Source organism: Cnephaeus nilssonii (genome assembly GCF_951640355.1).
Source record: "Cnephaeus nilssonii genome assembly, chromosome: 1".
In the NCBI taxonomy this organism is placed as follows: domain Eukaryota; kingdom Metazoa; phylum Chordata; class Mammalia; order Chiroptera; family Vespertilionidae; genus Cnephaeus; species Cnephaeus nilssonii.
This window is the reverse complement of record NC_137072.1, coordinates 87,544,375-87,566,603: the sequence shown is the minus strand read 5'-3', so window position 1 is coordinate 87,566,603 and position 22,229 is coordinate 87,544,375. Positions and strand designations below refer to the sequence as shown.

The window sequence follows — 22,229 nt, the reverse complement described above, 5'->3', positions numbered from 1 at the left end:
GAGAGAGATAGAAACATCAATGATGTTTGAGAGAACCATTGATCAGTTGCTTCCTGCACGCCCCACACTGGGGATCAAACCTGCAACCTGGGCATGTGCTCTGACCAGGAATCGAACCATGACCTCCTGGTTCATAGGTCAATACTCAACCACTAAACCAAGCTGGCCAGGCGAGCTATTTTTTGATTCTGTGATCTGTGGGTGTTTTTTTTTTGACCCACTCCCCACCTTTGAATGATTTTTCTTTATTTCATGCAAATCATTGATGACAATGTTGATTTATCATGGGATTGAGAGAGAGCCCTTTCCACCTTCACTCACGTTCTCATGGGTTCATTAATTACCTCTCCTTGGATCTGATCCTTGAACCAGTTTCCAACCCACCTACTTGAGTTAATCATCCACTTATATTTCTCCTGTTTTGTCCACAAAGGTAGCATGACAAATCTTGTAGGAAGCCTATGGGACTTCACACGGTCTCTAGCATTTCCTTGAATCACAACTCTTATAATCTGGAGAAGAGAAGGGCACAATTAGCCTGACATGACTTGTTCTTAGTCCATGGGGATCCTCCTTATCACTGGTTCCTATCCTAAGGGCCCAAAACCATCTCTTCAATAACAGAATCAGGATCCATGTTTATCTAGATCTAAGCATCAAAATGGAAGTTTACACTGCTCTTCCCTCCCAGTTGTGCTACCTAATTGCTTCACTTCTCTTTCTCCTTCTTTTGCGTGTTTAAAATAGGTACCGTCGCAGCTATGACTCGGATTTCACGGCACCCTTGGTCTTCTATCACGTGTGGCCTGCCCTCATGGAGAATGACATCGTCGTTATGAAGGGGGAAGCTGTCACCAAGAGAGGGGCTTTTGTACGGTGGCCTTGCATTGTGACAATTCGTCCCAAGTGTTTGATTCACAAGTTCGAGAACATTTATACACCCAGAGATTCTATAAAAGAAGCTCATAAAGAGTTGCTTGATGTCATGCAAAGGAGAGGAAAAGGATTGGCTGGGAGAGAACAGATTCTTTTCTTTGATTCACCCACAATTCTTCATAATTTCTTGGCAGCAATTTCTTTGCCTGTTGCTTTATTTATAAGCTAGAACTAGTCCTACCTGCCTCCCCTATCTTAGAAATATTAAGCCATTATAAAGGCAAAACCTTTTGAGCTCACCTTACGGGAGGCCCTTTGTAATGCTAAGCATTTAAAAGGGATAAATTTTCAGGATACAGTTTGCCAAATTTTTACTGATGAGCCGCCATTTTGGGAAACGATGAATGTGCCATTTTTCTCTCCTTGGTATGATGTGTGGAGAGGGGAGGGATGGAGAAAAAGTGGGCAGAGGGGGTGGGGAGAGAGGGACCAATCAATTTTGGAAGGTTGCTTCCTGTGTACGTGGCTGTAGAATGTTTTGAGCATGTTAAATAATTGGACAGCCTTCAAAATAGAGTCTTAATGTGACTTGGTATTGGAACTAGTGCCCGCAAGTGCTGGACACGATGTGAACATGATGGGGTTTTGATCCTGCCCTTCCTAGAAAAAGTTCAGTAAAATTTGAAGTGAAGTTCCTCAGTCCAGATCAAAGCCACGACCCAGGTGCCTTCTGTTCTGCATGCTTTGAGCTGGAGAACAGGGCATGTGCTTCGTGGCAGCTTTCCCCCACAGAGGGCGGAAGGGAAGTAGTGCATTGTAACAGAACTCAAGACAAGGGTTTTTGCCACGGAAGCAGCCCACTTTAGCTAACTGTATCTCAATAAAACACTTGTGCAATGGAAGCCGAGCCCACAGAAGGTGGGTTGTGTTGTTCTGACAACCACATATGCTATGCAATGAAAGAGCCCATAAACCATGCTCTTGCCCCTACAATAATCACCCCCTGTTAAAAAGATTCTCATTGTAGACTGTCTGCAGTACAATTTAGAAGGGAAGGAGAAGAAATAGCCACTATTAGCAGTTGCGTTTTAATTTCCTTTGCTCCCATCAAGCATGGCACCAACATTTGCCAAGCTTAAACTCCTCATACAAAATGAGAATACCCTAAAAGGAAGAACTTTGAGAAGGAAAGGGTTGAATGAAGGGAAATATTTAAGAAGGCTTTTTATTAGTGAGATCTCACTATAGTGAATATATATATTTTTTCTTACTGATTAATTGAATTGAAGAGTAGGGGACAGCAATGGTGATTTACTTAGTCACTAAATTCATTTCATTCAACAATAGTTGCTCTGTAGTCATTTATAACACAGGTGCTGGGGTTCAGCAATGAACAAAACAGACTCAGACCCCTCCCACAGGGAGCTTACATTCTCCAACACTTACAAACTTAATGTACTTTGCAACTTACTCATCAAAACAGAATCCTACTAGCACCAAGGGTTTGAATATTCCAAAGTTCATTGTAATGGGATTTTATTTGAGAAATACCCTAAAGTTATTGTCAAATATTGGGCAGCTATAGTAAATGAAAGGCGTATACCTAATGCGGACGACCAGTAATGGGCAAATGTAATCATATCAGCAAAACCCCTCTACCGGTGGGATATGCATATTGCCATAAGCCATGAGAGCGTTTATGAACCATTGACTATTTTTCTTTCTCTTTTTAGTGGAACTCTGTGCGACCCATAACCCGAAGTCGAAGCAGGAGTTTAAGTCCCATCTGCCCCCGTAGCCATATTGGGATAAGCATGGTATGTATCTAATCATTTTGCACAAAATCATCCTATGATTGACATTTTAAAATTCAATAGTAGCCTATCAAAGAGCTGATTATAAGTCTGTAGGTAGAAAGAGAACCTGTGCAATAACCCCAAACTAATTTTTATACTACCCTGGACTAAGGAATTGATTACCTAGAAAGAAGTAGAGGTAGTTTTTTTTTGTTTGTTTTAAAGAAAATGGGCTATTGGATATCAGTTATAGAGAATGGGACACCTTAGTCAACTGATCTCAGCACAGGTCCCTGCCTCCTCTGGAACTTACTCTGTGATTTGGAGAAACTGATCAAATGGTCTGGATTTCAGTACTGTATAGAGGGCACTGCAGGTGTTAATTTTCCTCCCAGTTTCAAAGTAGGAAAAGTAAGATCAGTTTCCTTTTACATTAGTTCTTGAAAGAATTACTAATACTTCTGTCAAAGGAAAAAAATAGCAATAACACCTCTGAAGATGAAAAACATTAGTATGGTTCATCATAAATAAATATGTTTATTTATTCAACAAATAATATGTAGTCAATGCCTTTTGAATACCGGGCTGGACCAAGACATGTGGACACCAGGCAGGCTAACAACGTCCTGTCCCTTCAAATAAAAAAAAAAATTTAAAATGTTTGCTTCGCCCTTGTTTCAGAGAGGGTGGTGGGGAAGGAGACCCACATCCACTTCCCTGAAATTATCTCTAGCAATGCAGCTCTAGCCCCAAACTTCGAACCCCCTGCCCCCAGCACAACAGAAACAAACCCCTTGCAGTGACAAGACCCACCCGAGTCACCGAGTTTGGTGAGCATCTATTGCTACTCCACCTCTCCATTATGTTGGACACTGTCTTCACAAAGCAACCCTTCATTCCTTCTGTGTCGGGTGGATGCTTGGTTTCGGGATGGGGGAATGGGACACAAAAATAACGGAAACATGGTCTTTCCCCTGGATGGGCTTCCATATTTTATACACAAAGTAATGGAGTGCGGTATATGATTTGGTTCATAAAGAGGCAGGAAGCGCTAGAGTTATTAGACCAGGTAAGATGCCTTCTGGGTTTGGTGGTGAGGAAGGGGTGCCTGGGGGAGTTTATGTTGGATTTGGCAGAATTTCACGAGCTGGGAAGTTGGGGAGAAAAAACTCCTGATGAAGGAAGTGGCCTGAGAATAGAAAAGGCATGATTCTGACACAGTTCCTTTGCTCTCGGAGATTTTAATATCACTTAATGGCCCTCATCCAGGAATAAGTTTTACAGCAAGTAAAAGCAAAAGGATAGTGCATTTAGTAAACTGATAAATGAAAAGGAAACCTTGAGAGTTTTATACTGGAAGATCGCAATTCTCCCCGATCTAAGAGGAAATGGCATGTGAGAAGGAGCAAATCCGACGCCTCTGTGCTGACATCCATGGCACATGTTCCCCCTGGACACGCACTGTAGGGCTATCATGGGCTCCGTCCCTCTGTAATAAGCCCCTCCATGGTTCGGTCTGCCTCCTCCTCCCCGTTGTGTGCCCAGGGAGAACAAAGAAATTTAAACTTTAGGTCAGAATAAACGATGTTCTCAAAGGTGAAACTGCTGCCCAAATTCCATCCCTCTCCAGCATCCTCTCCTTACAGCCAGCTGGTACACCTGCAGAATAAGACGCAAATGTCTTTGGTTGATCTGGCCGTGGCTTATTTGAGGTCTTGTGTGCAGAACAGCTTCCGTCTTCGTGAGTGCCTCTCTGAAGTGTTTGAAAGCTCAGAGCAAGAGTGATGCTTGTAGGCGGTTGTTTCTGGGCCGTAGCAGGTTTGCAAGTACAGGCGGTGGCTTTTGCTTAGTGAAAGCAAAGGTGAGATTTGAAAAATGAATTTTCTTTTTTTTTTTTCTGGCTTGCCTAGTGACTTCCCTTAATAGGGCAGTGCTTGGGACACGGGGCAATTCATAGGAAGGATCTGCCAGACAGTATCAGACCGTTGGAGCTTTAATTTGTTAATAATAAAGTTCTGGAAAGCTTTGAATTCAATATGGCCACTGAGCATTCAATCTCAAAGTATTTAGCAACCATTAAACAGCAATAACGAAAAGCAACAAAAAACAAAGACACCGAGCCCAGGTTTTAATTAATAATATAATTTAAACTAAATTGAGTGCCCATTTATTTCAGGAAGTAAAAAAGGAAACGGGGGCCCTAACTGGTTTGGCTCAGTGGATAGAGCGTTGGCCTGCAGACTCAAGGGTCCCAGGTTCGATTCTGGTCAAGGGCATGTACCTTGGTTGCGGGCACATCCCCAGTGGGGGGTGTGCAGGAGGCAGCTGATCGATGTTTCTCTCTCATTAATATTTCTAACTCTCTATCCCTCTCCCTTCCTCTCTGTAAAAAAAATCAATAAAATATATTTAAAAAAAAAGAAAAAAGGAAACGGGGTGCTCAACCTGAGTGGGGAAATCACAGTTCTGAAGTGTCTCAAAGCAACTAGTTAGCTGACGTTTTAGGGGAAAAAAGTCAAAGGGACTCATTCATCCGGCTCCATCTACTGTGTAACTCACATTCCACTTGTATATTTTCCAGCTATCTCGAAGTCGGAGTCCTTCTCCAATAAGATGTGCATTGCCAAGTAAGTGGGCTGGTTTAGATGGTTAGATAGAACCATCTTCTGTTTTTTAATGCTCCTTTTAATACTCAGCCTCGTGCAGCAAAAGGAATGTTTTGCTTCCCAGGGAACATTTTTTACTGCCACCTGACACCTTTTATTTCTGGGCGGGTCTTCCCTGAGCAGGTCCCGTGTGTGTGTGTGTGTGTGTGTGTGTGTGTGTGTGTGTGTGTGTGTCTGGGGGGGGGGGGGCGGGGAGAGGGGACCTAGACGGAGCCTCCAATTGAGAGACTTCATGGACATTAACCTAGATCAAGCACCCTGCTTCATTTAGGTCCTACCAGAAGAAACCCTTCAGGAAGGGGCCACAATGAACTTCTTTCCCTCCCTAGGGTATTAAACCACCGGACGTGTTCCTCTGCCACCGCACATCACCTGCACCAGCACATCTGCACCAGCCAGCCTCCCCAGCGCCCTCCAGCCTCCCCGGCGCCCGCGCCAGCCTGCTGTGTCTGCCGCACGCCTCACTTAAGATAATGTGAAAGGGCAATTCTGTGTATCACTCCACACAGAGAGTTAAATGTTTTGGCTTGACGCATTTGTAACTTCAGATATATTGCATTTTATTTTACTTGATAGGTACCAGCCCCATGACTTTGATAAAAACGATTGCATAGGTGTTTAGGATCACATTCATTCGAAGCAGTCCATTGCCCAGGTTCAGGATTCTCATGGCAACTGGGTGAGCACACACGGAAAACCTTGACCATGCTGAGCCCGAAAGACAGAGGAGAAGTCATAGTTTACAATTTGATCATAAGCATTATAACGAATAGTATTAGCTTTAACTTGAAAACAAAATTGGGTGTTTTACTTTGCTTTTGAGGTTTGGAAGACAGCCCTAACCTCAGATTGGGGAACTTGTGGCCGGAATGGTGACTTTAGGCTAAATACAGATGATGGTGAGTGACAGGCTGTAGGTCATTCATTGGCTTGCTTCTGTTTTCTTACTTTGGGCGCCCAGTGTGGCTGAGCTGAGTACTGTAGGTTGAAGCTACTGAGTTGAGAGAATTTGGACAGAAGGCAGCATTGAGATAAATGTTTATTACATTATGCTTATCTCCTGGGAATGTTTCATGCAGCTTTAATGTATGTGTTAAATATAAAAGCTACCTGGGCCATGCCCTTTCCCTATTCCACCTACTTGGTTACAAATTCAGGCCTCCTGTGAACTCTGTCTGACCCCAAATACCTAAACTCAAAGCTAAAACTAGGAACACCATTTACTGATTTTAAATTGAGCGTATATTCCTCAATTTCTTCACTGTGGAGTACTGTTGTAAGTTCAAGATAAAAACGGAATGTGGCTTTTCAAGATAAGTAATAGTCTTTTTAGGCTTTTTTTTTTTTTTTACTTTAACACCAGCCTTGCACACAAGCCTGACAAATGACTGCTTTCGCCAAGTGCCTTTCAGAGAGAAACTCTGAATTGGCCACAGCTCAGCTTGCATCAGCTCAGGGCCAAACGCAGCACCTGAGGCTTTTCAGGTGGGAACGTCTCCCCCTCCCCCCGAATTTCTCTAAAACATCTGTTCCTACAGACGAGGGAGAGACTGCTCAGTGCTGCCCTTGGGTCTAATGTCACCAACTCATCCTGCAGGGTGCGTTGATTTCCCCACGCTGAGTATTTGTGTAGTTACCTCTTTGGGGCCATGCAGTGTGCTAGAAGGAGAACTTGGTGCTGGGTAACTCCAGCCTCGTTTGGTCATTAGCTGGCTTTGTGGCCTTGAGCAAGTTACTTCACCTCTCTGAGCCTTTGTTCCCTGTAGAGTGAGAAGGCTGGATGAGATTAATGGTTCTCTCCACCCTCCCAGAGTCAGTGCCCGCCCCCCCCACCTTTTTAAACAAATATGTTTTTTTTCTGGCAATTCTGAAATGAAATTAAAAGTTAATAGGATCAATGTGACATATATATATAAACAATGAATAGAATACCCTAACTGTAATAGGATGCAGTTAAAAGGAAAGGCACCCTTTAATAGAATAAAATGTATTTAATAGCAAAGCTTGGGTGTGACCATCTGGAAGACAGAATGAAGTCATCAGGTGCTTTCACCGTGTGTGGAATCGCAAGCTCCCACGGCAGATCAGTGTGTGTTGTTCTGGCAACATTCCACGCAGTGTTGTCACTGGATACGATTCTCTGGAGTGGTGGACGGCTCTGGGAAAGTTTTGAACACAAAATCTTACAGTTGTGCCTTGATTTACCCAGTACATGCATTCCTGGAATAGTCGCTGGATAGTAAAACCACACCACAATTACCTTTGGCTGTATGTCGAAAGGTCATTTCTAACATCTCACTAAGTAAAGAGAATGCTTACATACTAGAATTTTCTTTTTGGAGTTGAATGTGGAAGGTCATGCCCTGATTTGGGAAAAGGTCACCTGTATTCAGTGTATTTGCTCCGTACGCTGTCTGGCCATGTACCATTTCTCAAGTCTCCGATTTGAACTAAAACCACAACAGGGGATGGTGGGGAGTCTTGAAGAATTTTTGGAAAAAATCCACCAAACCAAAGGAGGCCGACCTGTGCTCCTTTCACCTGGGTACGCTCCTTAACCTCAGTGACTTTGAAAAATGAAAAGCTCTTACTTCATAATCTGGATAAACATTAGCTTCTGTATTATTGGTTTAATAGCGAATAATAAAACTGAGGGAAAAAAGTGCTTCTGTATCGGTAGGTTCTTTGCTATAAAATGCTTTCCTTCCAGATTCCCAAGGTCAGCAACGCCTTTCACCCACCTCCATTCTGTGGGGCCTGGAGCAGGGCGGAGTTCGTTCAGTGAATAATACCAACTGCGCCCTGTCTGGGTTAAGGCTGTGATTGCTGCAATTCCATGCCGTAGCTCAATTGCTGGCTTTAGTTCATGTTGCTCACAATTCATTGTCATCACATTCAGGACACTCTCTCTGAGTAGTACTTTACCATTCTCATGCAGCTTTCACTTAGTTATTTCAGTTGCGGCCCCAAACAAATCCAGATTTCTTCAGTCTTACAGATAAGGAACCTGTTCAATGTACCACACAGTCTTCTTCCAAGGCCTTTTATTTTGGAATAACATTCTATCCTGTTTTCTTTTGTTCCTCCACAGCCTGTAGCTTCAGTTCTTTTATTTACTGATTCATTCATTCATTCATTCATTCACTCACCAATACTCATTTGGTGGTACTTCCTGTGTGTCAGATACAACACATACCCTAGGGAAATGGTTGTGGACAGGGTTCCAGCTCCAATGGAGCTAAATGTCATGTCCAGTTGCATTCCTTGGTGATTTCCCTGTCATAGAGAGCAAATATGATGGAGGAAAGAAAAATGGAGTCCTACAGTAAATTTAAAAGAGAAAATGCCACATATGAACTGAAGAGATTAAATATGTTAATTTTTTTTTTTTGGGGGGGGGGATAACTGCAATATAGAGAGCTATGCCAGGCAATGATAGAAGTGTGGTGAGCTGCACAAGAGAATGCAACTCAGTCATGTCATCCATTGTGAGTTACTCAGTCTTTTAACAAATACCTACTGAACCTATGACCCTAGGATCACCCTATATAATAAAAGGCTGATATGCAAATAGAGCAAACTGCAGAATGACCAGTCACTATGACACGCACTGACCACCAGAGGGCAGACGCTCGATGCAGGAGCTGCCCCCTGGTGGTCGGTGCGCTCCCACAGCGGGAGTACCGCTCAGCCAGAAGTCCTGAGCCTGACTCATGGCTAGCAAGTGCAGCTGCAGCGGCAGGAGCCTCTCCTGCCTCCATGGCTGCACTAAGGAAGTCCAGCTGCCGGCTTAGCCTGCTCCCTGCATCAGACATCCCCTGAGGGCTCCTGGACTGAGAGAGGGCATAGGCCAGGCTGAGGGAACCACCCCCACCCCCCGCCACCCCCAGTGCATGAATTTCATAAAATGAGTCTGGGAGGAAAGAAACTCCTAAGATCAATTCCAACACTTCTCATCACCACAGCTGCCATATTCCTAAGTAACAGGACAATTTGCAGACCATTATAGTTCACTTTGAGGCACCCCACAAACCCTTCATGGGGCAGATTGCTGCCAATAAGGGTCTATACAGTTTTGAGTGGAAGATTTCTTAGTAGTATGACTTTGAATAGTATCATATCTATAATGAAGGGTAAAGTGAAACAGAGCATTTAAGAAACTAGAATTACAAACTGCATTAGGTCACTGAAATGCGAGCCCAGGAACCAACCATATGGGTGACATTTTGGTATTTGCCATTTAAATACCAAAGCAATGAATTTCGTTGGCCTTAGTACAGTCAGTGAACAGGGGCCTTGAAAATGAAGCTGGAACTAATTTTTTAAAATTTAAAGATGGGACAATTTCACACTTAAAAAAAAAACCCAAAACTGCCCACTGGGTGCCAGCATGAATACCATACTTTCCATAGTGTCACTGGCAATAATATATCAAAACTGGGCAGCTAGCGCTCTTTTCTATTGGGTGGAAAACAAAAGAATATGATAAATGAGTATGTTACAGCTTTATTTCAATATAGGTTAAGCCATAATTTTAGTGATACAACCAAAATAATGTCTTGAAATGTCATGTGAAATACGTTTCGGAAAAGGTTTTTAGTCACTGGACAATTATCAGAAGACCTTGAGCACCGTTGATGAATGGGACCCATTTGCAATCGATTTCTGGTGTTGCAATGCTGGGGACGAGGCACTACACTTCTCTCTGTTGTCTTAGACCAGAGAACAAGTTTCAGAGCCATAGCTTCAGAGCACAGACTTCAGGATTGGCCTAGCTCTGTGGGCCAAAGGTTGAAGTGAGAATGGAAAAAGTTATCTGTTCATTCATCATCTCATTTAAGAAGCATTTGCTTCCCAGTCGGCGTGGCTCAGTGGATGAGCATCAACCTATGAACCAGGAGGTCAGGGTTCAATTCTGGTCTGGGCACGTGCCCGGACTGCAGGCTCGTTCCCGAGCAGGGGGCATGCAGGAGGCAGCTAATCAATAATTCTCTCTCACCATTGATGTTTCCATCTCTCTCTCCCTCTTCCTTCCTCTCTGAAACCAATAAAAAATAATAAAAATAAATTTAAAAAAGAAGCATTTGCTGATGCTTGTTAACGGAGGTTCCAGGCACTGTGCTAGGCCCTGGGGATGCATCAGTGAATGAGACTTTCCGTTGTGGAGAGAAGGTGCTCACACTCGGGGGCAGTGTGTGCCAAAGGGGTGGGTCTGTGCTCCCTCTGAAAGACAGGGCAATGACTGGCAATGAGCTCTTGTTTGGGAGATAAGCTGACGTTAATTATAAGTGGATAGTGGTTGAATCAGTCTTCCATGGCACTGTCTCCTGGAGGCCCAGACGTAGCACCAGGTGATATCTCATTCAGGGAGGTTACCCAGCTTCATGTAATATATGGTGAGAATGGTCAGAGAAAATACGGATGCAGCTTAAATAATGGGCTAGAAATGACAAGGAGGGGGTGGGCATAAAGGACTTTGTACTTACCCTTGGAAAAGACTCATTAATACACCAAGAGAAGACACACGGTCGAGTTCAGAAAACCTACTTTCCACAGAAGTAAATTTAGGAGCCCTCCCAGGAAGGCCTTCCCACTCACAGTTTCTTAGCAAGCTCTTGACATTTCACTTTTTGAGCTATGCTCAGACGTAAGATTTTGAAGGACGTTAGAGTGCAAATGTAAATGACCTGGAGCAGTAACCCCGTAGTACGAATTAGGTTTTAGATTATTTTCCTGAAAGTCTTATGGATAAAGGAAGAGATGAGGAACTATCAGCGTTCTTAGAACATGATTAGAGCTGGCAGGGTATGTAATGAAAAGGTTTTTTCCTTTGAATGAGATGGTCCAGGGCATGAAAACCAGGTTTCACCTGTTCTGCTGTTGTATTTGGTGTGAGCACAGTCTTACTGGCCAGAGAAAGTTCTGTCTCCCCAAAGGCAGCTTCATCTTGGAAATGGTTACTATGGACTAGCTATTTGTGTCCCCCACACTTTTATATGTTGCAACTGAATCCCACTGTGGTGGTACTGGGAGGTGGGGCTTTTGGGAGGTGACTAGGTCCTGAGGGTGGAGGCCTCGTGAATGAGATTAGTGCCCCTATAAAAAGGCCTCTAGAGAGCTCCCTCACCTCTTCTGCCATGGAAGGAGACAGCAGAAGACAGTCTTCTATGAAGGAGGAAGTGGGTCCGCACCAGATACCAAATCTGCTGGCACTTGATCTTGGACTTCCCAGCCTCCAGAACTTCGAGAAATACATGTCTGTTGCCTAAGCCACCCAGTCTATGCCATTCTTGTTATAGCAGCTCGAACAGTCTAAGACAATGGTTATCTTTGATCCAAGACCCATTTGTATTCATGTATATCCAGTTGCTGATGGGACACTTATTCGCTGGCCTTGACATGATGTGACTGACTTCTAACCTTTCTTGGTTTGATTTGAAATGGCTTAACTGAAAGGAAGAGGGTAGGTGTTTTTTTAATTAGAAAAATATTTTTTTTCTGGGTGTTATAAATGATTTGGCATAATTTAATACATATACTTTTGATAATCTGATGGAAAGTTTAAGATGACCTTAAGTTTCCCAGAATATCATCTATAGAATACTAATAACTAGTACTTAACCTAACATTTACTGTATGCCAGATGTTGTGTTAAGCACTTTATATTATTAAACCCATTTTATAGATGGAGGAACTAAGGCTCAAGGTCATTATTAAGTAAGCTATCCTAGTAAATGGTGGAACAAAAGTTCAAAGCCAGGTTTTCTTATGTTGAGCTCATACTCTTTTCACTGATTCTACAGGATAATAAGATGTGGAGTGAAAAAAAAGTATTCTGTGGTCATGTAGGTTTGAAAAATAAGTTAAAAAAGGCTTGCCCTGGGTGGGAATGGCTGGGGGAGGGGGTCAATTGGGGAAAAAGGAGACATATGGAAAACTATAGACAATAAAAAAAAAGTGAGTTGAACAAATCTTCTCTGCAGGACTCTGCAGAGCCTCACTGTTCTACTGTTCGTGGGCAACTTCAAGGTCAACGTCATGTGCAGCATTCTAAATTTATCCCGCCATGGAACCCTTTTCTTTGCATGCAGCTCTTGTAGAGGTACTGTGCTTGAAGACCTGTTTCAGGAATGCTTCCTTAGGACCTATTTAATTTTTGAGAATTGCAGATGCTGCTGACCATTGGAGTTAGGTTTTATCAATTTTTACAAGTGAATGAAGAATCCTGACTCTTATCACCTGGTAAGACTTTCATGCAATAAATTAGTTAATGAAAGGCCAAAGCAAGAAATGTCTTATTTATCCCTGTTCCTTATACTTCTGCTGATCTTTTCCTTTTGTCTTATTTTCTTTACCCTTCTATCATTTGTATCATGAAATAAAATTCCCTTTAGCCCAATAGTTGTCATTGTTGTTTTTCCAGCATTCGTGTCTTTCCTTAAATCCCTTACCTTTGCATCTTCACTTCTGATTTATACAATGCATCAATTTTATGAAAATTTCAAATAATTGTTTTCTACATTTTTGAATGCGTGGGTTATTAAATGACAGTCAATTCTTAAATGATAAACTTCCAATAAGTCAGAGCTATACTTTTATTTACATCTTATGTCGCTTCAATATACATGTTGACTTGTATTTCCCAAATTTGTTTGGTGATGAAACTCACTTGGCATGCTTATCAGAGATACATTACTGAATTCCACTCAAATACACTGCATCAGAATCCCCAGGGGCATCTGTTAATATCAGCGAATGAGTTTGTGAAACACTAGTCTAGATCTGGCTTTAATGACCCACAAACAAAATATTGCATAAGTACTTTATTGCATATGTTTTATGTTATTTAAAAGCCTCTGAGAATATTATTTGCTACACTCCAGTAACAGGCAAATTGCTAAAGATTTAATACATGTATTCTTTATCTGCATACATACATATAAAAATATGGCCAATCATGGGCTATGCAATTAGATTTTCAATAAAAGAAAGGGATGAAAAAGAATAGCAATTTTAATTTTCTTCCCTAAAGGTTAGAATTTTCCTCTCATGTTTTGTATTTGGACAGCTTCTTTGTTGAGCTGTCACAAAATATATTTCATACTGAACTCATAAGTCATTTCCTTCCACCTTGTAGGCCTGTGTTCACTGTGTATAATTGGAGAGTTAGTCATGGCTAGAATAATGAGACCCGATTGGCCATGTTTTGCCTAGTCGTGGTTGTCTGCCAGATGGAGCTAGTCACCTGGATGACTCAGAGTTAGGAACATCTTAATGAATATTCATATGAGTCTCTAGAGAAAAATCTAAAGTAGAGTGAAACTGACATCCAAATATTAGACCTCACAGGTGGCCTATCTCAACTGGAATTTTCCCAAACATTGACTAGAGGAGAGAAATTTGGCCTTTTCTGTTTACTTTGCAAAGTACTAAATGTCCCAAAGAGAAGATTGGAAATGAACGTGTTTTAATATCTATTCATGAAGCACATCTTTTCCTTTTACATCCCATTAGAATCTCTCATCACTACAGTGTCTAAGTTGAAAAGCAGGTTTGGGAAAATTCCAGGAAAGAGATATTGATACAGAGGGCCAATGGATCACCAGTTCTGAATATCTAGGATTTGAAATACATGGGCTAATAGTTCTAATAGAGATGTTGGGTGGAAATAATGATAGACTTTTTCCTTAATGTTTTCCTTGTCTGAATTCAGCGTTTCTGCATTGAATAGCCAAAGGTGGAAATGTAAAACAAAACAACATTTAGTATTGGAAACTAAAGTTGTAATATATCTTAGTATGACCTCTCCCTTTCTCACTAAGATCCACAACTGGAGGAAATTCTAGGGACATAAATAAATTCCAATCTTTGGTGCTGTGGGGGGGTCTCTTTAAGTCCGTTTCCCTGGGAAATGTATGGACTTAGCCACCAGATGGCAATGTTGCTTAAGAAATGAGAGAATGCTAGCAGTAACAAGACAAACAAATAAATAGTAATGCCTCAGATAGAATCTATAACTTAATTTTAGTTTTATTGCTCTCCACAAATTTGGAGAATAATTTAAATTAAGGGAGGATGTACAGGCATAAAATACAGAGTATGGTAGAAAATGTAGTGTTAAATAGCTATATTATTAAACCTAATAAGGGATTTATGCATTTGATCTCCAAGGTTCAGAAAGCAATTCCTCTGCTAGAACAAAAAAAATTTTTTCTTTAATCCTCAACCGAAGATATGTTTATTTATATTAGAGAGGAAGGAAGAGAGAGAGTGAGAAACATCGATGTATGAGGACCAAACCCACAACCTAGGTATGTGCCCTGACGGGGAATCAAACTTTTTAGTGTGTGGGACGATGCTCCAACCAACTAAGCCACACTGGCCATGGCAAACAAAGATTTTATGTGTGTGTTAATTTTAAAATCCGTTTATGAAACCTAACACCACCATCTTGTTAACTTAGAGTTCTTATTGAGACACAATTCAGTTTGTTAGTAAATGTTTTGAACACAGCTCTTTGCTCTTAAACATAGGAGAAACGGGTGGTTTCTTTAATGGTCCTCTAAGATTTCCAAGATTTTTCCAACTGTTAGTGTTTCACACAGCTCAAACTCCCCAGTTCCTGGGCAGGGAGCTCAGTTTCAGAAACCCGTGGGCTTAGTTCAAGCAAATATTTCAGTTTTCATCTGGAAGATGGAATAATATTTCTAAGAAACTCTCTAAGAAATTGCAGGAATTCAGCAGAATAATATTGTAGGAGTGTTTGAAAAAGCCACAATTCAGTATGAAAGGGGAAAAAAAGTTTCTGACATTAAAACTATTTTCTTTCTTTAAAAAATTGTTTCCACAGAAACAGATTTTTCCTGTTGAACATGTAGATTTCTATTTGGTTTCCCTAAGCTTGATTCCCACCCCCACCCGCCACCCCCCTTTTTTTAACAAGGTAATTTTTCAGAGAACAGCTATCTTAAAATTGATGTCTTTACAATGAGTTGATCAGTTACATATGCCTCCTGTCCATGACTACATACCTAAGTTTAAGTTAAAATCTCCGAGCAAAACTTTACAAAGGTCTTTCTATCTCCCCCATCCCTCACCAAGCCTCCAACCCCAGCTCTTCAGGTTCCACTCCATCTAGGTCAGACTTTTGTGGAAGGGGCTCAGCTTTGCTGGCATTCTTAGAGATACTGAGGTTCTGGGATATTGCCGCTGGCGGCCGAAGGCAAGGAAACTTCTTCGGTGTGGGTTTACGAACAACAAGGAAGCTGCTGATTGACATCATAGGCACTCGGCACGCTGGAACAGTGGTGGGAGCCTCTACCTTAATGGTATTGAATTTTAATAAATAGAAGTTAATAAATAAACAGGGGTCCAGAAGTCATCCTGGGTCAGGTCTCCTGTAGCCAGAATAATGTGCTAGAACCTTTGCCTCAGAGCCAACCCAGGAAACAGAAAGGAAGAGTTTCTAACGTTAAAAATGCAAACAAACAAACAAACTCAAACTGCACCCAACAGCATGCTTAGGGACGCAGTGGATGTAAATTCTGATACAAGCTCCTTTTTAATGGTGGCCCGATAGCCAACAGCTGGTGGACTGGCAGTAGCACCGAGGAGCTCGGCATAGACAGTGGTGAGAACAGCATTGCCCCATAATATGCAGGGGACCGGTGTCAGAGGAGGAGGCCTTAGTATCGGTTTGATGGCATCTTCTAAGTTCTTAGAAAGCCTCACGTGAGAAGAGATGACCATTTTGGCTATTTGCCTGATGAGGGATAGAAACCATATTCTTCAAACAAAGCTTCTGCCTTTCTTCTGAGGTTCTTTAGGGAGAGTGTGGACCAGAATCTGGACGAGGGTGAAGCAAGCAATGCAGTTGCATTGGGTACAAAACACTCAGTAATAAATAATATTTTAATGCAATATATTTTTTAAAAAAATCAAAATTAATGAAAAAATCCTTGGTGACCAAAGTGTCAGCATCCCCCCCCCCCCATTTTTTATTAAGGTATTATATGTGTACATATCTTACCATTGCCCTCCCACCCCACTCCCATACATGCCCTCACCCCCCAGCGTTTTGCGTCCATTGGTTATGCTTATATGCATGCATACAAGTCCTTCAGTTGATCTCTTATCTCCCCCACCTCTCCCTAACCTTCCTGCTGTAATTTGACAGTCAGTTTGATGCTTTACTGTCTCTGTGTCTATCTTTTTGTTCATCAGTTTATAATGTTCTTTATTATCCATAAATGAGTGAGATCATGTGGTATTTTTCTTTCATTGACTGGCTTATTTCACTTAGCATAATGTTCTCCAATTCCATCCAGGTTGCTGCAAATGGTAAGAATTCCTTCTTTTTTATGGCAGCATAGTATTCCATTGTGTAGATATACACTGATCCACTCATCTGCTGACGGGCACCTAGGTTTGTTTCCAAATCTTAGCTATTGTAAATTGTGCTGCTAGGAACATAGGGGTGCATATATCCTTTCTGATTGGTGTTTCTAGTTTCTTAGGATATATTCCTAGGAGTGGGGTTACTGGGTCAAATGGGAGTTCCATTTTTAGTTTTTTGAGGAAACTCCATACTGTTCTCCACAGTGGCTGCACCAGTCTGCATTCCCACCAGCAGTGCATGAGGGTTCCTTTTTCTCCGCATCCTCGCCAAGGTGTCAGCATTTTAAATGAAGGCAGAATGACACTGATAACACATTTTCCCGGGTTCTGAATGGCTGCTCCGAATTGTCTGCAGAGCAGCGCAGTATCGCTAGTATCCCTGGGCTCCGACGAGAGAGCTGCCCTGCGCTCTGTATCTTTTCAGTAAATCAGATCGGAAACAAAAACAGCCCCAAGGTAGCCGTTTCTGGCGTCAGTGAAATTGCATTTACCAGCAACTTTTCTCGGAAGCCACACAATGCAAAGTGCTAGATCTAAGAAATAACGAGAGGTTGCCCAATTCCAGTTTCTGTTCCCGTGACCTGTGTTACATTGATCTGATTAATGCGCTTCCTTTTTATTCCGAGGCGTGCTTCAGGCCAGTGTGGAGATAGGATGGAATTGTCAGGACATTAGTTCTGGTGGACCTAACGGCCATTCCTAATCAAGGGTGCAGTGAATAAAAATGTAAAGAGATCCAACAACACAGGAACTGTCTTATTTGAGCAAAATACAGTCTCTGACATTCACGCTGAAAGAGAACATCTCGTGTCAGTAAGGCAGGAAGCCGAAGATAATGGGAGTTTGTTTGTTCATTACTGGATGCGATTCCGTGGTGCTTTCCTTGAGGGAGCTTTCTGAAAAACTTGTCTCGTGTGGCTCTAGTCTCTGTACACTGGACAGTTGCCTTAGGAAGAGTTAGTTTAGTCATTGCAGGATGCAGTGACTGGTCTTGGCGTTGAAGAACAACGAGAACTTTATAAAGCAACTTCGGGAAGATAGTCCATCGGAGACCATCCCGATGTCCCACTAAGCCTCCGCTCATTGAATAGCCCCTTTCCAAGAGCTGTTGATATATTTAGGTGATGTTTTTAATTTCTAAATATTCTTAATTGTGATAACAGAATTCCAAAAACAAAATAAAGCTTGTTTACCTTTTCTCCATGAACCTGCAGATCTGTGTACGCTTCCAACCAGTAGTGACGCTCTGTTTTGACTTAAAGTTGGAAAACGAGGACCAGGACCAGTCCCGGCTGCGGCTAGTCAGACTTAGCATGGGGGATCCGCAAAGCAAGGTCACCCCCAAAATAAAATAATTTAGTGTCTGTTATTTAAGCAAAAGTACTGTAAGTAGCTCTACATAAAAAATCAGGATTTTGTTGGACCTTCTTAAACTTTGGATTTAGACTGTAAAAAATGGAATGCGGGGGTGGTGCACCATAATTTCTTCAAGGCTCAAGGTCATTGAAGGCAAAATAACACCCACAAGGGACAAAACATGAAGCCAGTCTGTCTACAGAAGGCTTTAGCCTGCTCGGGTCCCAGAGCCTCTTGTGATGTCTCCCATCAGGAGTCCCTGGGTGACGGGCCGGCCTGTTGTTACCAGAAACCCAGACTGGAAAAGAGGTTCTGAGCGTCTTGAGGAGTCCCATTGCCCCTGCTCCTTATGGCCCACGTGGAGCAAAGACCCCGGGTGACCTGGGAGGCCCTCTGCTCAGTACCCCGCAGTGTCCCAGGCAGACGGTCCTAACTTCGGAGCCGGCCCCACCGAGGCAGCTTTGGGCATGGTGTCTCAGAGCCACGAGGCGGGCACACCAAAGACTGTGGAAGCAGGAACTGGCGTGGAGCTGCCTTCCTAACTAGAAGACCTCTCCAGGTCTTATGGAGAGAAGAGAGCTGTGTTCTCCACTTGATCACGTTCCGTTGGCTAAGCTTTGAGAGCAGTGGGACTATTCTGTGCAAAATGAGGGCCAGAGGTAAGGAGAGAGGTGGGGAGGTGAGGAGATGGGGAGGTGGGGAGGTGGGGAGGTGGGGAGGGAGTAGGTGGGGAGGGGGGAGGGGGGGAGGTGGGGAGGTAGGGAGGTGGGGAGGTGGGGAGGTTAGAAGGTGGGGAGGCAGGGAGGCGGGGAGGTTGGAGTACGGTTTCCAGGAGGACACTGCTTTCTCGCTGGGCAGCATGCTCTGCTAGGGAAGGAGACCCCAGTGGCCAGGTGACCAGGTCAGACCTGGTTTTCCTACCAGCTGCCTTGGAAACACACCTTGCTAATTCCTTAGAAAGAATTAATAGGTTTGAAACGCAGTGGTTAAAAACGGTGCATAAAATAAAGGACCGAATAGCATGCTGTTTTAACAGGAAAGGAAGCAGACATCTTAAAACACACCCTGCCTGCAATGCTATTGTTCTATTTTGAAATATCCTACACCAGTGGTTTTCAACCACCGAGCCACAAGAAATTTTAAAACGGGCAATACCTGACTATTTAGTCAGGGGCACTGACCTCTTTTGACCCCTTAGATTGTCAGAGAAAGAAATGACAACAGCCAACATAACAATAGCCGTCTGGTGTGAATGCCCTGTCTTGAACCATAAATATATAGGTCATATAATAAAATGGCATTTTATTGGTCATGTAGCATAATAAGGTTGCATCTGATTGGTTAATTTTTGGTACTAGAAATACTTATATATAAGTACAGGCACCTGGTTTTTTAAAAAGTCACTCTGGGGAGGTAATTACTATTATTATTATTTTTGTAAACCAATCAAGGTCATACCTATTTTTTTTTTTTTGCCAGATTAGCAAAAAATGTATTTTTTGGGGTGCCACAGAATGGTGTACTGTCATCAGTGTACGTGTGCCATGTGGTGTAAAAGGCTGAAAATCGCTGCTCTCCACTGTTCTATTAAGAAAGAACCATTTATGAGGCCGGGGAACTTAACCGCCTCTAGAGCTCTTTTCCTTCGGCATGAAGAACGGCTGAGCCCTGAAGACCAAACCCAAGGCCGGGTCCGCAGGGAGACCGCTGTGCAGGGCGCTCCCCCGCCGTGTGGTGGTGTGATTTCTGGCCGGCCCGGCCTGGGGCTTTGATGACAGGAAGGGAGCCTCCCTTCCCTCTTCGTATGGCCAGTTCTTGCAGCCGATGGAAGTGTTTCCTGGGAGAAGTGTTTTGTCTCGTCCTAACGGAATTAAAAAAGCTACAGGCATTATCTCTTCCTCTCTGCAGATGCAAAAGCTTAGTAAAATGTGCATGGTCTCCGCTTCAGCCCTGCTTTTCCGTGACAATATATGACAGCCAAGCGTCTCCACACGCTATGTGTTGGGGGGGGGGGGGGGCTTTGGAGAACCTTGGCCTCAATGATGTGTTATTTTAATACTTAGTTCACTAAATCCCTTGCCTGGCTCTCCTCGCTTTTAATAATTAAAATCTCAATTAACTCAACTACGTAAACACGGGGAAGGTGCAAGCTCGTGTTTCATTTGGAGCCCAACTTCAATGGATGGCAGACAGTTTATGGGCTCTTACTTTCTTTAGCGTGAGCCTGCAGGGGCTTATTACCCAGCCTCGGCCTCTCTGACGGCCATGTGCTTTCCTCACTGCAACGTTAATCAAGACCAGACTTAGCTTGATGTGAAATAAGATCCAAAGGCCCCGAGAAGTCATCCTCATGAAACCCGAGCAGCTGGAACCCACAGATGGAGAGAATCTGATTTAGAAACATCATTTCGATGCTAGATTTCCAGTCCATCTTAAAGGGAACACAGCTCAGATCCCTGGACCCTGAAAAGTTGCATGAGATCTTGGGGCTTCCTGGGAACCTAAACCTGGGTATGTAACTAGTTTAAAAAGTGAGGAATATATATTTGGTCATCCTAAGGTTGGGTCTATGTATGGTTTTCCAGTAAAGTAGGAAAGAAGAACAATGAACCTTGTAAGTCCTGTATGTGAGTTTTTTTCAAGACTTGATTTTAATTAAATCAGATCCATAGAGCTATAGTGAGGACTTGTGGGAGTTGATGAAGCTGTCAATAAATTGTCCCTGGCATAAAATGAAATGAGAAGGGGGGTCTGGAGCTTTCACAGGTTTCGTGGATGCTTGGGGAGAACAGAACAGAGGCCAAGGGCAGCCAGGTAGTTTCTCCCAGGCCTTGATGTGTGGGGCCTTCTCTGTGCAAAGCTGGAGTGAGAAATGTCAGTGTGTCTAGAGAGCAGTCCATTGCCCTGGAAAAGCTGGGCTTCCAGTCTTTGGTGGCGAATCTGGACCCCTTCACATTCATCTGCTCAGGGGGAAGAACTGGCTGGAGAAATCGGAGCCTTTCCTCCAGCCCTGCCTCTTCCTAGTTTATGACCCACATCCTTTGTCTCTGGTTATTTGTGCAATGAAGGTCGTCATGTCTCCAGAGCCACCTCCAGTGAGACTCACAAGGGACAGCAGTTAAGGAATGAAGCAGAACATTTCGAACCTTGGGTTACTAAAAAGTTTAGCAGTTCTGTTGAAGTCACACATGGCCTCTCCCTAGTCTGATATGCAGAGAAAACTTCTGTAGTTATACACGACTGATTAGCTCTGCCTCAAGAACTCCTCTCATCCTCAGGTCCTTTGGGAAGTGGGAAGGGGGTGGGTGGGAACTAATGTAGCCAACCCAGTTTAAAACTTGGCCTGATTTCATGATGTAAAGTTATTCATGTTTTAGTCCAGTGTCCCAGGGAATAATTTCTTAGTGCTTCAGATCTCTTCCTTCTCTCCCCTACTCTTCTCCAAGATGGTACCCATGGGCTTCCACAACCTCATGGTCTTGTAAGGCAGAGCACTTTTGACCTTGTATTGGACTTCTGGTGTGCAGAACGTGTGCCCCTGAGGTATGGCTGGCCTGGTCCTGTCTTTGAATGTCCTTCTGGCATCACTGCATCTTTGTGGGTTTTACCTGTGTGGTCTAGTCTTTCTCAGACAGGTCAGAGTCTGGAAGCCCTTCGCTGCTCTCCCCCATCCTTTCTTTTGCAGTCCCTGGCATGTGTCCATCCAGTTTCTGGTCTAGGCTGTCTAGCCTGCAGTAGGGGCTGTGGGTGTACTTGTTTCTCCCAAGAAGGTGGGCACCATGCAGACCAGCTAGTTTCAAGCCAGCATTCATGAAACTGAATCCTCTATGTTGCCTTTCAGGTAGCAAAAGTACAGGATTATCTTGTACAGTGGTCTCCAGCTAGTCTCAAACAGCCCACAAGGCAAGAGGTCCTCCTAACTTAGCCACTGTACCTTCTCCCCAATCAGGAGTAGGGAGATGGGGCACATTTTTTACCTCCTGTCTCCCTAACCGCTATCTCACCTGCCTCACCTCAAAATCCTTGGAGGCAGATGGAGCAGGTTTTTCTTTTGTTTGCCCTTCTGTCTACTTGGGCTTCCTTGTGTTAAACTGGTTTTGTGGGTTTCTCCTGCAGTCTTCTCCTCTATGCTTTTCTA

The 22,229-nt window shown here is 43.2% G+C and overlaps 1 protein-coding gene across 1 annotated transcript in view; it reads left to right on the top strand.

Annotated features, from left to right (window-relative positions):
* Positions 1-22,229, top strand: part of SPATA18 (spermatogenesis associated 18) — a gene marked incomplete at both ends in the record, with an annotated part of 86,704 nt that overhangs the window by 22,352 nt on the left and 42,123 nt on the right. The window contains 3 exons of the mRNA XM_079763878.1: positions 748-871; positions 2,610-2,693; positions 5,254-5,299. Of these exons, the coding sequence (XP_079620004.1) occupies positions 748-871; positions 2,610-2,693; positions 5,254-5,299 (254 nt within the window). The remainder of the gene's footprint in view (positions 1-747; positions 872-2,609; positions 2,694-5,253; positions 5,300-22,229) is intronic.